This window comes from Ambystoma mexicanum, chromosome 3q, assembly GCF_040938575.1.
Source record: "Ambystoma mexicanum isolate Mex_15411 chromosome 3q, UKY_AmexF1_1, whole genome shotgun sequence".
NCBI classification, from domain to species: Eukaryota; Metazoa; Chordata; class Amphibia; order Caudata; family Ambystomatidae; genus Ambystoma; species Ambystoma mexicanum.
Genome location: NC_090926.1, coordinates 1026117101 through 1026130344, shown reverse-complemented (window position 1 = coordinate 1026130344; position 13244 = coordinate 1026117101). Strand labels below are relative to the sequence as shown.

Genomic DNA, 13244 nt, shown 5'->3' with positions numbered 1-13244 from the left:
AGCAAGCTTAGAGAAAACCAGTATGAGTTTTAAAACACAGGCCCAAGTGCTTTGAATGTGGTGGCAATGAAGTGAGAAATATGCTGAAAATGCTTTTAATTCCCTTTAGGAGGTTCAGGGTGAGTGAGAGATATTTGGGATGAGTTCAGGCTCACTTTAGCAATGTTTCAGAGATGGTGATTAAGAGGCAAACGAATTTTTAGCAAGGAAAGAAATGACTGCTGATTTACACGTGGCTGGATTTTTAACCAAATCGCGGTAAAATTCGCGAGTGCGTGAATCGTGATTGCGGAAAAAGTATAAGGAGTGGGAAGTCGGTTCTAGGCTTGTTGGAAAGTTAACCCAAGTTAGTAGCCCAAACGGTTCCAGAGATATGAACGATTTTGTAAAGGTTGTTTTTCGGATTTAAAGTAAACTCAAAATGACAGGGGACAGCTTTGCAGCTGCAAAATTGACAAATGACAGTGGTGCAGCTTTACAAATGACAAGTGACAACTTCTAGGAGGCAGTTCTGGTTAGATTAAAATAGTTTGGACTAGATTATTTTAAACTAAGAGCTTATTTCTGTCACAATCTGACCTAAGTACTCACAATATATTTTGGAAGGACTGGACCTCGTCACGGATCTGATCAATCAGGCTAGCGGCACTTCACAGCGATCTGGTCTCTGGGTCTACGGTTCTGCATGGTCTGGTCTGGTCTGGCACTGGTCTGGTCTGTCCGGATACAGCGGTCTCTGCACGGCTCCTGGATCTCTGCACTGGTCCTAGCAAAAGTTCTTGGCAAGGGATTCAAGCAGCTCGCCCGGCTGTGAGTAGCTTGCAATGATTTGAGGCCTGCTGCAGAGAACTCAGCTTGTGGTTTTAGGCCTCTGATTTAGGTTCTAAAGTATAAGTTCTAGGTTCTGGAGTATGTAGCTGGAGTCAGTCTGGAACTGGTATCTTCTGGATGTTGTGTGGTCCGGCAAAACGCTCCGCAGCAACTGGATTTGACTGTCCTCTCTAGCTTCCAGTGGCTCTTTTTATGTCTTTTGAAAGTGGGTGTGTGCGCAGCATCACTAAGCCAGCCCCTCTCTCAACGGATCATTGGTCAAGCTTTTCTCTCTTCCCTGATAGGGGAAAGGAAATGTGAGTAATGGCGATGCTGTTTTATGGCCTGCAGAAAGGACACTCCCCTGTCAAATTCCACACAAATCTATATTTGACCCAAATACATATTGCACAGATACACAGTTGTTTAAAATTACATGCACCCATCACATATCACATGAGGTATACTCTGTTCAAACTCTGCTCTTCCTGGGGGCTTGCATTCAGAAATGGCAACATTTTGCGCTTTTTAGTAGCTTTCCCCATATCGGATTTTTCTCCAAATTTATACAATTGTGTGCAAGGCATGTGGGCATTTAGATAAGGAAGTGTCAGATTTTTAACCTGCATACATTTAGAGCAACAACCTCTTTTCCGCTCGTGAACCGCCAGATCATACCACCGGGTCCTAAAACCTCTTAAAATGTGGGCAGAAAAATCACAAGAATTATGGTATCATTTAGATAATTTTGGCAAGTCCGCACCATGAGTTATACATCTTTCTTAAAATCATATTCTGGCCAACGGGTGTGTGTCTTCCCAGGTCACATGGTGGAGAAACCAGTCTATCCACTTTCTTTAAGCTCAGCCTGTCCTCAGAGGGGGCTGCCCCTCCCCGTTTCTGCCAAGAGGAAGCCACTTTTACGACGCCCCCAATATAACATCTGCCTGAGTCAAGGAAGGGCTTTGTTCAAAAGGAAGCCATTTACGACCACCCCAATAAACCATCTGCCTGGGCCCTTTGTTTAGTTTCTTGCAATCCCCTGGTAATTCAATCAGAGAGTGTGTGACCTCCTTTTGGCAGGAGCAACAGAATGCAGCCAGGCCTGGGAATGCATTTGTTGGGCAAGCCCCCACTCCTGTCGGGCAGAATTGGAATCTCTTTAAGCCAGTTTTTAGCTACATGTCATTTTTTGTTCCCCAGTTTAAGTCAATACAATTTTTACATATGCAGCTAGAATGCTGATTCTAAGTTCAAAACTATGACATTTTAACAGTTACAAACTATGTGACACTCAAAAGTAGGTCACTCAGTTAATTTAAACATTTCGATTTTGGTGGTTTTAATCCAGTTTCAGTTAGGCTGCTGACATGTATAGCTCAGCCAGTTTTGTTATGAACATTGTTTTGGGCTCTTCATCTTCCCAGATTTTGTATGCACACATACTTCATTCTGCCAGATGTCCGCTTGTGTTAAGTGAGATTTTTGGATGTGTTGCAATGTTTGAAAATAGGCATTTTGAGCTGGCATTCAGAGAAACCAAAGGTAATTTCAAAGCGTTTTTGAGCTAACAGGCGCTGCTGTTTTACCTTTGGCACCCATTCCACTCATGGCACCCTGGCCCATCATGCTCGCAATGGTGGGTGGCAAGTTAGGCAGCCATTTTGGTGTACGCACAAACTGCGTGGTTCTCCTGGATTCTGGCGCACATGTGGGCTTTTTGGCCATCTTGGATTTTCTAAGCCCACAGCACCAAATGTTGCAGCATGATAGCTCAAACGTGGGTCAGGACACCCAACAGTTCGCTCCAGGCACTCGTCCGCTTTATGCCCTCATATGTACTATGCATTCAACTGTTTTATGCACTTATCCCCTCTACGCACTCATCCGCTTCCCGCACTCATCCGCTTTAAGCATTCACACTTTTCACGCATTCAGCAGCAATATCCTGTTCTATATATTCATCTGTACACACATCTTTTCCATACCTTCATCCTTTCTATACACTCATGTACTAGTATGAAACCTATGTACTAGTATGCACTTGCCACCGTCCAATACGGGACTGGCCCCATGCTATTCTATGTTGACACTAACCATGCACCCATGTGTAGCCTGCTTCCTCTGTATTCTGTGCTGGGCACCACGCATTTACCCATTGACCTTGACCACGCATATATGTGTTGTTGCCGCCTTGTAACTTCTGGTTGGCACCAGTTTGTAGCTGGCGCCATGCAACATGTGCCTGGCACCATGCTCTTGCCCACCGATGCTGTCCTTGCAACTTCATGTAGCTGCCGCCGTGTAAGATGTGGCTGGCACCATATACTTTCCCACCATTCTATGTAACCACTGTTTACGCACTTATTGGAATTGTATGAAGCAACGTGTATGTATGTATGCTCCAAATGCACTTATGTAACTAAGTTAGCCTTCTTAACACCGCCACGATGCCAGAGGGCAGTTTGGCGCTTTACAAATTCAAATAAATAGCAATTGTCTCATGTTGCCAACCTTTCGTATCCTAGAAGGAATGTGCCCTGCAAGGCCACAAGGGGGTTAAGAGCGCTCTGTGGAAAGTGATCCCATGAGATGGATGGCACTAGCCTCCTACCTTTCCTGTCCGAGCTCCAAGTAATAGCACCCAAAACCCCAGTCCTAAGACCCCCAGCATTCCAAGGTACAAGTCAGTTCCAGACCACCAACCATAAAACTGTTAGACCCCACCAATCGATCAGAAAAGATCTGAAAACAGGGATCGGATGCCTTCACCATAGGTCGCGTGATTTGTGCTGCAAGGTGCCAGGAGGAATGAAACAACAAAGCTAAAACGAGGGTGGGGACATGTCTGGAATCGAGAAGTAGTTTGTTTGAAGTGATGGCCTCGAAGTATCCTCTTAGCCCATGTCTGCAGTACCAGTTGCACATCAGGTTAGAGAAAGAGCTAGTATTATTTTTCTTCACATAATTGCCAATTAGTTGCAGCTTTATGCCTGATGACACGCAAGGAGGAGCGCACGTGGAAGAAGATGGACAGACAAGGCAGAGACCTATGTCCTGGCATCCCTTATGGAGCAGGTAGCCTATGTATAGTTTCACATCAACCAGCTGTTCAGATTTGTAAACTATGTAACCTACGTCACTGATGATGTTGTATGCCTTCATAAAGTGTTATTTGTACTGATTTCGGCAGAACGTTCCTTGGCAGCAGAGTCCTTTGCTGGCGCATTTCTATTTTTCTGGAAATAAAACTTTGTTTTCCTTGCAAGAGGTGTGGGGCCTTTTCCCCTAGTGGGTTGTATTTTTTCTGGTGTGAGCATTGAGGGGCTTCTCTTCATGAGTCCCGTTGGACCCAGTCAATGATGGGCCTGATTTGTGAAGCCCTATAGTAATCCCACAGACTGTGGAATGCTAGACCCCCTTTATCCTTGCCAGCGTACGGCATGCGCCTATTAGCTCAGGGGGATACCCACTTCCATAAGAACTGTATTAGCATAGAATCCCAAACCTGCAGGGTACGCTTAGAGTCTGGGATGGGTAGAACCTGAAAGAAATACAGAAATCTGGGCAGGAAGTTCATTTTTATTACTTGTATTCTGGCAAACCAAGACAGTCGGAGGTCAGCCCATCGCTCCAGGTCCATCCTAACACCTCTAATTAAAGCCAGATAATTCACTCCAAAGAGTTCCTTTAGCTCGGCCAGGATATAAACCCTCAAATATTTCACTGATTTAAGAGGCCCAGGAGTACGTGAAGGATTGTTCCAGAGTGGACTGCAATGCTGGAGGAATATTGAGACCCAGTATCTCCGATTTAGAAGTGGTGACTTTAAACCCAGAAACCAGGCTGTATCTATATATTTCCTCTGCTATTATCAGTTGCAGGGAGGCCACGGGGGTCGGTAACTGAAAGGATCACATCATCCACAAAAAGGATAATGTTATGCTGCACACTATCAAATTTGATACCCGCTATTCCCTCATTCGCCCTAATTTTGGCTGTGACTGGTTCCATTGCCATTGTGAATAAGAACAATGACAATGGACATCACTGCCGCCTTCCCCTACCCAGTGTGATCAGTTCTGAAAGTGCCCCATTAACAAGCAAGCCGGTGGTTGGCGCAACGAAGTTGGACATAATCTGTGTTGCATCAGAGGATCAATGTTGAATTTACAGAGTACCTTCCTTAAAAAGCCCCACAGAACCCGGTAAAAGCCTTTATAGGCATCCAATTCCAATAGAAGAGAATGTGCCGCTTTCCGATCGGGCTTATCAACCAGATGGAGAGAACCCTTCTAATATTGTGAACTGTCCCTCTACCCCACACAAACCCTGATGTGTACAGGTTAATCAAATTAGGAAGAGGTTTCTCCAACCTGCTAGCCAAAATCTTAGTGAATAGCTTAGCATCTACACTTAACAGAACAATCGGTCTGTATGAGGAGGACAGAGTGGAGTCTTTGCCTGTGTTGGGTATCAATGTCACCTAGGCTTCCCGCATAGACTGAGGCAGTACCTCCCCCACCCATCTTGTATGGAGTTCAATATATCGCTATGGGGCTGGGCCAGAATCTGGGTCAATGATTTGTAGAATTGGACCATCGGACCCGGGGCCTTGTTGGGTTTGAGAGATCCAATAGCTCGGAAGACCATTAGTGGTTCTATGGGGGCCCTCTAATAGCTCCCTGACATTTTGGGGCAGTCGATTCAGCTCTACCCCATCTTAATAAGCTACCTGGACTTCTCATTGCGGGGAGTTTGATGTGTAGAGGGATTCATAGAAGGCCTGAAATATTTCCCTTTTTTTTTACCTTCCTCACCGCATTCCGTGCCTCCCTTGTGTCTCACTGAGTGCATAAATGAACGGCTTGCTTTGTTGTCTGAGGAGGTGAGCCAAGAGCTTGCCTGGGATATTCCCCTGCCTCAACCCCAACAGTACCCTCTCCGTTCCTTGAACCCTCAAGTAGTTTCACCTGTTGTTTAGCCACACTCAGTTGCTTAAAATTGTGGCGGGTCGGCCCTGTCGAAATCAAGATGTAATCTATATGTGATGCAGAGGTGTGTACGTGCGACCTATAGGTAAAGGCTGTGTCAGTGGGGTGATGGGTGCGCCATATATCGATGAGGTCACAGGCAGCATGCGGATGAACGCCACCAAGGATCTTGCAGCAGCAGAGGCAGTCCAGATCAAAGCAGGCTGCCACCCCTCACCGCTGACTTCAGCGCCACTCCTTTGGCCCCTCAGGTCGCCCTGCGTGAGCCTGTCAGCCCACGCCACCACTGGGAGTGCGGGCACTAACTTTTCACTCTGCCTGACGCTCACCTTGGTACAGCCGTCAGCAGCCGGCATCGGAGGTAGGAGCACGAACGCTCACCCTGCAGTCAGCACACGTCTGGGGGAGGCAGGTATCCGCTCCCCAGCATAGCCCCTGGTCACTGGCTCCCCATCCTGCCTCCGCTTGTCTTCAAAGCCCGGTGCAGGACCAGTCCCGAGTGCAGGCCTCAGCATCTGCCATTTTCAGGGAACGGTGACTCGCAGCCAGGATGGGTTTTCAGCCAAAAGGCCTGCCGCCGCAACACCACCAGCCCTTCAGAGGGTCCACACCGTCTCCAGGAGCTAATCCGCCAGGTGCTTGTTCTCGAGCTGCCAGGTCACCGCCATCAGATCAGGCCGGGTCAGTGAAAGACATCTGGCCGCTCTGCCATCTTGGCCACACCCACTTACCAAATATTTTGTTAAGTATGTGCATGATTTGAAATATTTGCCGTGGGAGTTTTTATGGGAAAGCCTATTTATGGATTAATGCTGAGTATCTATGTTGATTGCACTTCATCAATTCCTTGCTGCTAGCTATCGGATTACTGAATTTATAACTGTATTGTTAATTTGTCCGAATTTTTAAGTATGTAATCTTGTGAGAACTTTGTATGACTATATGTGAATGGTAAGTTGTAATATTTCTTTTTATGTTTTGTGTGTTAAGGTTTGACTGTTTCAAACTATATGGCGCAATAGTAATTGTTTGAAAAAAGGCCATGGACACCGGACCTCCTTGGTCAATTGCTATGGAGATGGGAGGGAAAAGGAAAAAGGCCAGAAACAAAGGACTAGACCAAAAACACAGTCAACTCTAGAACAGACCATATCTTCCCTCCAAAAGGCACCAGGCAGCAAGCCCTAAACCGCAACCAAATGGTTGTTGTGCAGGATGGCTACAGATTACAAGCAGGGAAGCAGGGGAGAGAAGAGAGGGCTGCAAATAAAAGGCTGAAACTGAACCAGTCATGTGTAAAGTGCCGAACCTTTCCCTCTCAAAATAATAATAAAAACCAGCACTCTAATATTACAGGAACTTGGGAATTATACGTATTTCCTTCGCTCCAGAATAACACAATTACTATTCCCCGGTTAAAACGGTAATGCAACTCCAAATAATGGCAAATATCAATGCAGTTTCCTAAAATAGAAACAAACACAATGTTATTTAATTTTAATAGACACAGCGCATCAGGGCCATACCACAAACCACAAATGGGGAAAATTCATACGTTTGATAATAGGGACATACATTTTTATTCTGTCTTATAAGGATCACCTGTCCCTCTCTTAAAATAGAAATGTTATCAAGTCTCTTTCTTAGAATAAATAAAGTATATCTTCTTCAATACAGACCTAGGGGCTGATTCTGAGGTGCGTGCAAACGTCGGAAAGTGTTGACTGATTGATTGATGTTATTCATAATGCACCTATACACAAGTGTTTCAAGGCGCAACCAGGCGAGGGTGGAGAGGGGACAAGAGAAAAGACAAACGATCTTATTAGGCATATTATCATTTAGATCGTGCAGGGGAAGCGTATGGGGTGGAAGTGCACCTAGAGCAGCAGGGCCCTGAGTTATGTGCAAGGAAGCGCTGGGCCTCCCAAGGGAGTCACAACCAGGTAGTGCAAGGTAGGCCAGACCAGACCATGAAGGAGGAACACTTTCCTTACAAACACCATATTCTCAAAAGGAAAGAATGTGGTACAGGGACATGAAGGCCTCAGCATTTTCATGCGCCTGATTTACGGCTTGACAACAGCCCTAGCATCAGGAATGCAGAGTAGCCACATGGAGGGGAATTTCCTCTCAGCATCACTGGTTTATATAGCATTTCTTAGACTGCAGCACCACTTTTCGAGTTCAATGAAAATTTAAGAAAATGTTTGTGAATTAGAAAAGTGGCCGTTTTTTAAGAATTGCTCGAATTGCCACTGGAGCACGTTTCCCCCCACAACATGAGATTTTAGCAGCTTTTTCTGCTGTAAAGCACGACATCTCCCCTCCAATACTTTCACCCATTACAGAATGGAGGTGCTGGAAACTGGAGGGGAGAATGTTGCATTTCCACACTCTATCACGAGCTCAGAATCGGCCCCCTAAGAAGAGATAGTAACCTTAATTAAGGCAGCTAACAAATGATATAATGTGGTGTTAGCAACACAGAAAATAAAAGCATAGTAACTAGAGGAAATATGGTAAGAATCCAAGATGGTTAGACACAGAATCTGCTACAGGAACCAAGGCTGGGGTTTTCATACTGTGGTCAATGATGCGAGGAAAACCCCATGACCAACAAGATCAAGAAGGCAGCTAATCCAACTTCCACATTGTTTAATATCATCCAGGAAACTATGTAAAACAGTGGAAACCAACTCAACTTGATTTTCAGTTAAATATCAAAAGAGCTGCACTTACTCAAAAGGCAACCTAACCTCTGTGCAAATGTTCCCATCCACACTAGACACAATCTTTACAACATTCAAACCAGCTACCCTTTCCTCAGTGGTACACAAGACAAACGTAAAGCAGTACATAAGGCAATGACACTAAAGCATCCAACTAGCTGATGGAACTCCAGAAAACTAAGGAGATCAAGTAGCTAATCCAAACGTTCACTCCATACATTTCGACACACATCAATGCCTCCCTATTCCAGACCCCGATCCCGGACTCTCAAAAACAAGAGACTGTGGAATGATCCCTTCAATATGTTGAGTTCTATGGGTTGGAGACCAAAAAGACCCAGCTGACAATAACCTGATCTATCTCAAACCTGCGCTTTCTAAGTGTGATCCTCAAGAGGGCAGTAAGCAAAAGAATGGAATGGTATGTGGATATATACAACGTTCAGGATGACTACTAATCTATCATCAGACAACCACTACCTGAGACATGGCGGGTCCCTAGCTTCTCATCAAGCATCCTTGACAATGGACAGGAATAATGGGCAAGACTCTGGAATGAGCTGAATCCTTCCTAGCTAACATGTACATCAGTGTTTCAACAGGTTCAGGATGGTCTAGTTATAGAAGTTAACTTTAAAAACTTTCAATTGCGTCATACTCGTCTTAAAGAGGGCTTTGTGGACAATATGGCTGCCATCTGAGAAACGGGCACATGTGAACATTTATTGACAGAGCAACGACAAGAGGTATAACTCAGTAGCACTACCATTTCTAGTCCGGAAAAGATTCAAAACACATGTTGAGCTGCTATTTTAATGAGCTATAAATCATTCTTAAAACATCAATAGAACCATTACATTTAATATTATGCACCAGGACTTCATGAATGATTACATTGTCAAAAGAACTACTGGTAATTTCTTAAGGAATGTGAAATTTTAAGCGGCCGTGTGACTTGGTTCTCATCAATTCTTTGCATGAAAAGTACCCAAACCTTGCATGGGGGCGAGGGGGCAAAGGGAGGATATTAAAGAGAAGTGCAGCGTGATCACCATCTTAATAAAGGAACACTTGTGACTGGATCAAGCCACTTCCCATTGGCCACATGCTATCACAGATGATACACTGCCCCTTTCTACACATTACTGTCGGATGTGCATTTGACAATGTAATCTATAGGCTCCAAGCACCCATCGAGGTACATGAATTACATTTCGCTATAAAGAGACGTTGATGGTAAAATGCACAAAGGAAAACCTATTTCTATACTTGTGGTAATGGCAAACACGCAAAAGTGTCTGAATCATTGTATGTCCTGCACTTCCATCCCAGGTCTGTTCCAAACAGGTGGTGGGAAATGCGTGGCTTTTTCTCGGGAACAAAAGGTCCTCCAGTATGTGAATGCATAATGCGCTTTTCTACGAAAGAACAAGTCTCCATCCGCCACCTCAGACTGCTCCATGGGGCATTAGTAGACACAAAATGGTTAAAGATTGTGCATACCAAAAGAGCACACATGCTCCCTTTACCCAACACCCCCTGTGAGAAGCCCGCAAGTGAAGGAGGTGAACTGGTGCATTTTGCGGGGTTTTGTGTCTACTGTTCCTCAGAGCAGTAAGAGGCCTATGGCGACAACCAGACGGAAGGGCGGGAATTTGTTGAGGGCGGTGACTGGGAAAGAATGGGGTGCGCAACAGAAGTGTTTACGAATGTTGTATAAGGGGTTGATTTTGAGTGTGATGGATTTTGGGTGTCAGGTGTCAGTGGGTTATACGTCGAGTCAGAAGTTGCGGTTAGATAGAGTACAGGCGAGGGCACTGAGAGTGTGTTCGGGTGTGATGAGGTCCTCCCCAGTGAATGCGGTTCAGGTGCTTGTGGGAGAGATGCCATTGGGGTTGAGGAGGGATGCGTTAAATATGAGATGGTGGGTGAAGTGTAGTGCGAAGAGTGTGGCTCATCCGGTGCGTGAATGTTTGAAGTATAACTGGAGGTTTGACTATTACAGGGATCGATGGAGGAGGAAGGGGGGCACTTTTGGGTTTCACATGTGGGAGAAGGGAGTGCAGTGGGGTGTGGGTGATTTGATGATTGTGACAGATACGGATTTGGAGAGAAAGTCGAGGTGGATGATGAGATCTCCAAAGGTGTGTTTGGAGTTGGCGAATGTGGGTTCGAAGAAGAGAGGTATGCGGGGTGATTTCAAAGCTTTAGGTCAGGAGTATGTGGCAGGAAAGGAAGGATACAAGGTGTTTACGGATGGGTCAAAGGATCCTATGTCTGGGAGAGTGGGAATGGCGTATTATCTAGAAAGCATTGGGGAGTATAAAATAGGACGACTAACGAATGATGTGTCTATTTGTACGGCTGAGTTGGTGGCGATTGCATTGGTGATTGACAGGGTGTATGAGTTGAGGTATGAGAAAGTGGTGGTGTTCTCAGATTCATTGAGTGGGTTACAGGCGATTGTGGCAGGGGATGGTGATAGGAAGGATGTGATTTTGGACATTAGGATGAAGATTGATCGGTGTGTGCGTGGGGGTATGGATTTGGAGTTGGCGTGGGTTCCCAGTCACAGTGGCATTTTGGGAAATGAGTTGGTGGATCTGGCGGCGGGTGAGGGTATGAGGAGGGGAGCGATTGATGTGAGGTTGCCTTTGAGTGTGGATGAGGTGAAGGCTGTGATGATGAGACGGGTCCTGGATGAATGGCAGGAGAGGTGGGTGAAGGGCAGGTGGATGTTCGGTGTTCGTGGGAAAGTGTCGGTGAAGGTGGATGCAGGGAGTTTAGAATGGGGGAGTGGGGAGGAGGTGATGCTGAATCGGTTGAGGATAGGTCATGCGGGGCTGAACGACTGTCTATTTCGAATAGGGAAGTGTGAATCAAGGGACTGTGCGGTGTGTGGGGTACTTGAAACGGTGGGACATTTTTTGATTAGGTGTGAAAGACATGTTACGGAGAGAGAATTGATGAGGGTTCGGTTGAATGCGTTGGGAGTGGCTGAGCTGAGTGAGAGGATTATACTGGGAGGTGATGGGGAGAGAGGCAGGAGGAGGAGTAGTGTGATGTTGGATTTTGTGAGACAGACGGGGAGGTGGGAGGAGTTGTGAGCTTAAATGGAGCCAAATAATAATTAGTGGGTACGGTGCACATCATCCTATAGGATGGGGAAGAGCCTGCGTGGGTCCGCCCACGCTTCCGATAATTAAGAAGAAGAAGAAGAAGGGCGGGAACCTTCACTGTACGGCGCTGCCCCTGGCGGACTCACCGCTTCTGCTGGATCTCAAAGTAGTCCCTCCGCCGCTGCACACGCAGAGCCTCCCTCTCCTGAGAAGTCGATTCACAGCTGTAGTAGCGCAGGAGGAAGGGCCACACCTCCCCTCGAATGGAGACGTCAATGCCGCCGAAGAAGATTGCCTGGGGGAGAGCAAGAAGAAGTAGTGAGCGTTGCATGAAGCACGTGGGGGAGGTTTCATGTCATTCTGATGTGTCTAAGTGCCTGATACAGCTGCCAGAAAACGCGTGTTTCTGTTCGCCTCAAGTAAGTCCATACATGTGCAGCTGCTTTACAGAATGAGAGCAGTGAAACGCACACGCGCATCCCCCATAACCCCATTACTACAGCAAACATTCCTTAAAAAGTGCCTGGGTGCGAAGGGCACTGGAGTGGATTTACGCTTGAAATGAACAAGCAACTTCAGATTTAATTCCCGCTCAGCTTTCAATTGATATTTTCCATGGTGTGGCATTTGCAATTATGTTCCAATCTTCACCTCCCTTCCCTGTCGTTATCAGTTGTGTTACTGTCTCCAAAGCCGCCCTAAAAGTAAACGCCCCCTCCCGCCAATAACCAAACATTTAATACTTCAGATCCCTACTGCACCCCGGGCACGCACTGCATTCAGATCTTGACCTAGTCACTCCTCCCTTGCCCCTCCTCCGACTATTAACCTAGTCCCTCACTCCATCCCCCACCAATACAAACAGAATAATGCCCACTGTGGTAGTACGAGTGACATCAGCTCGCTTCGGAGTTAGCTACGCCTGCGTCTGAAGAATTGGAATTTAAAAAAACAGGTAATCTAATATTTCATTTCAATGTAAGAAATTCTGTATCTCATGAACTGGAAAATGTTTTAAAAGGGGTCTGTTCATAACATGCATTGCCACTTTTTTTTTTTAATAATTTCTATTAAGATTTAGTGAATAAACCACAAAACAGAATAATTGTATATGATAGCAAGAAAAATGTGATTAAAATTGAGGCCTAAAGTATGGCAAGACAAATAATATCCTGATAAACCGACATTAGGAAAGTGCATAAGAGCAGGAGGATTGGATGAACAAAATCACAAAAAACAAAAATAATTGTTCATGGATACGTGGTTTGTGTCGGAGTAAAAGAACAATTTATCTTTGGACTTACTGGGGGACAAACAGGAGACACACACTATACAATAGGAAGGAGGGATAGGAAGGAATGGCACAGTTGACAAGTTTGCTTATTCATCAATAAGAATATATGCAGCAAGTATTACCACTGGCATACAATTAATGTGTTACAGACATCGAGAAAGATTTAATGAGCAGCCATGTTATGATAATCTAAGTAATTGATAAAAGGAGCCCATTTCATATTGTATTTGGGAATGGTATCGAGTAAGTAGCCATGCAGGGTTCAATTCTGTGTGGGTGGCAGATAATGTTGCAC

At 45.5% G+C, this 13244-nt stretch overlaps 1 protein-coding gene across 1 annotated transcript in view; it reads right to left on the bottom strand.

Annotated features, from left to right (window-relative positions):
• Positions 1 to 13244, bottom strand: part of TBC1D16 (TBC1 domain family member 16) — a 1332482-nt gene that overhangs the window by 261612 nt on the left and 1057626 nt on the right. Inside the window, exon 7 of the mRNA XM_069655199.1 lies at positions 11802 to 11950. Within this exon, the coding sequence (XP_069511300.1) occupies positions 11802 to 11950 (149 nt within the window). The remainder of the gene's footprint in view (positions 1 to 11801; positions 11951 to 13244) is intronic.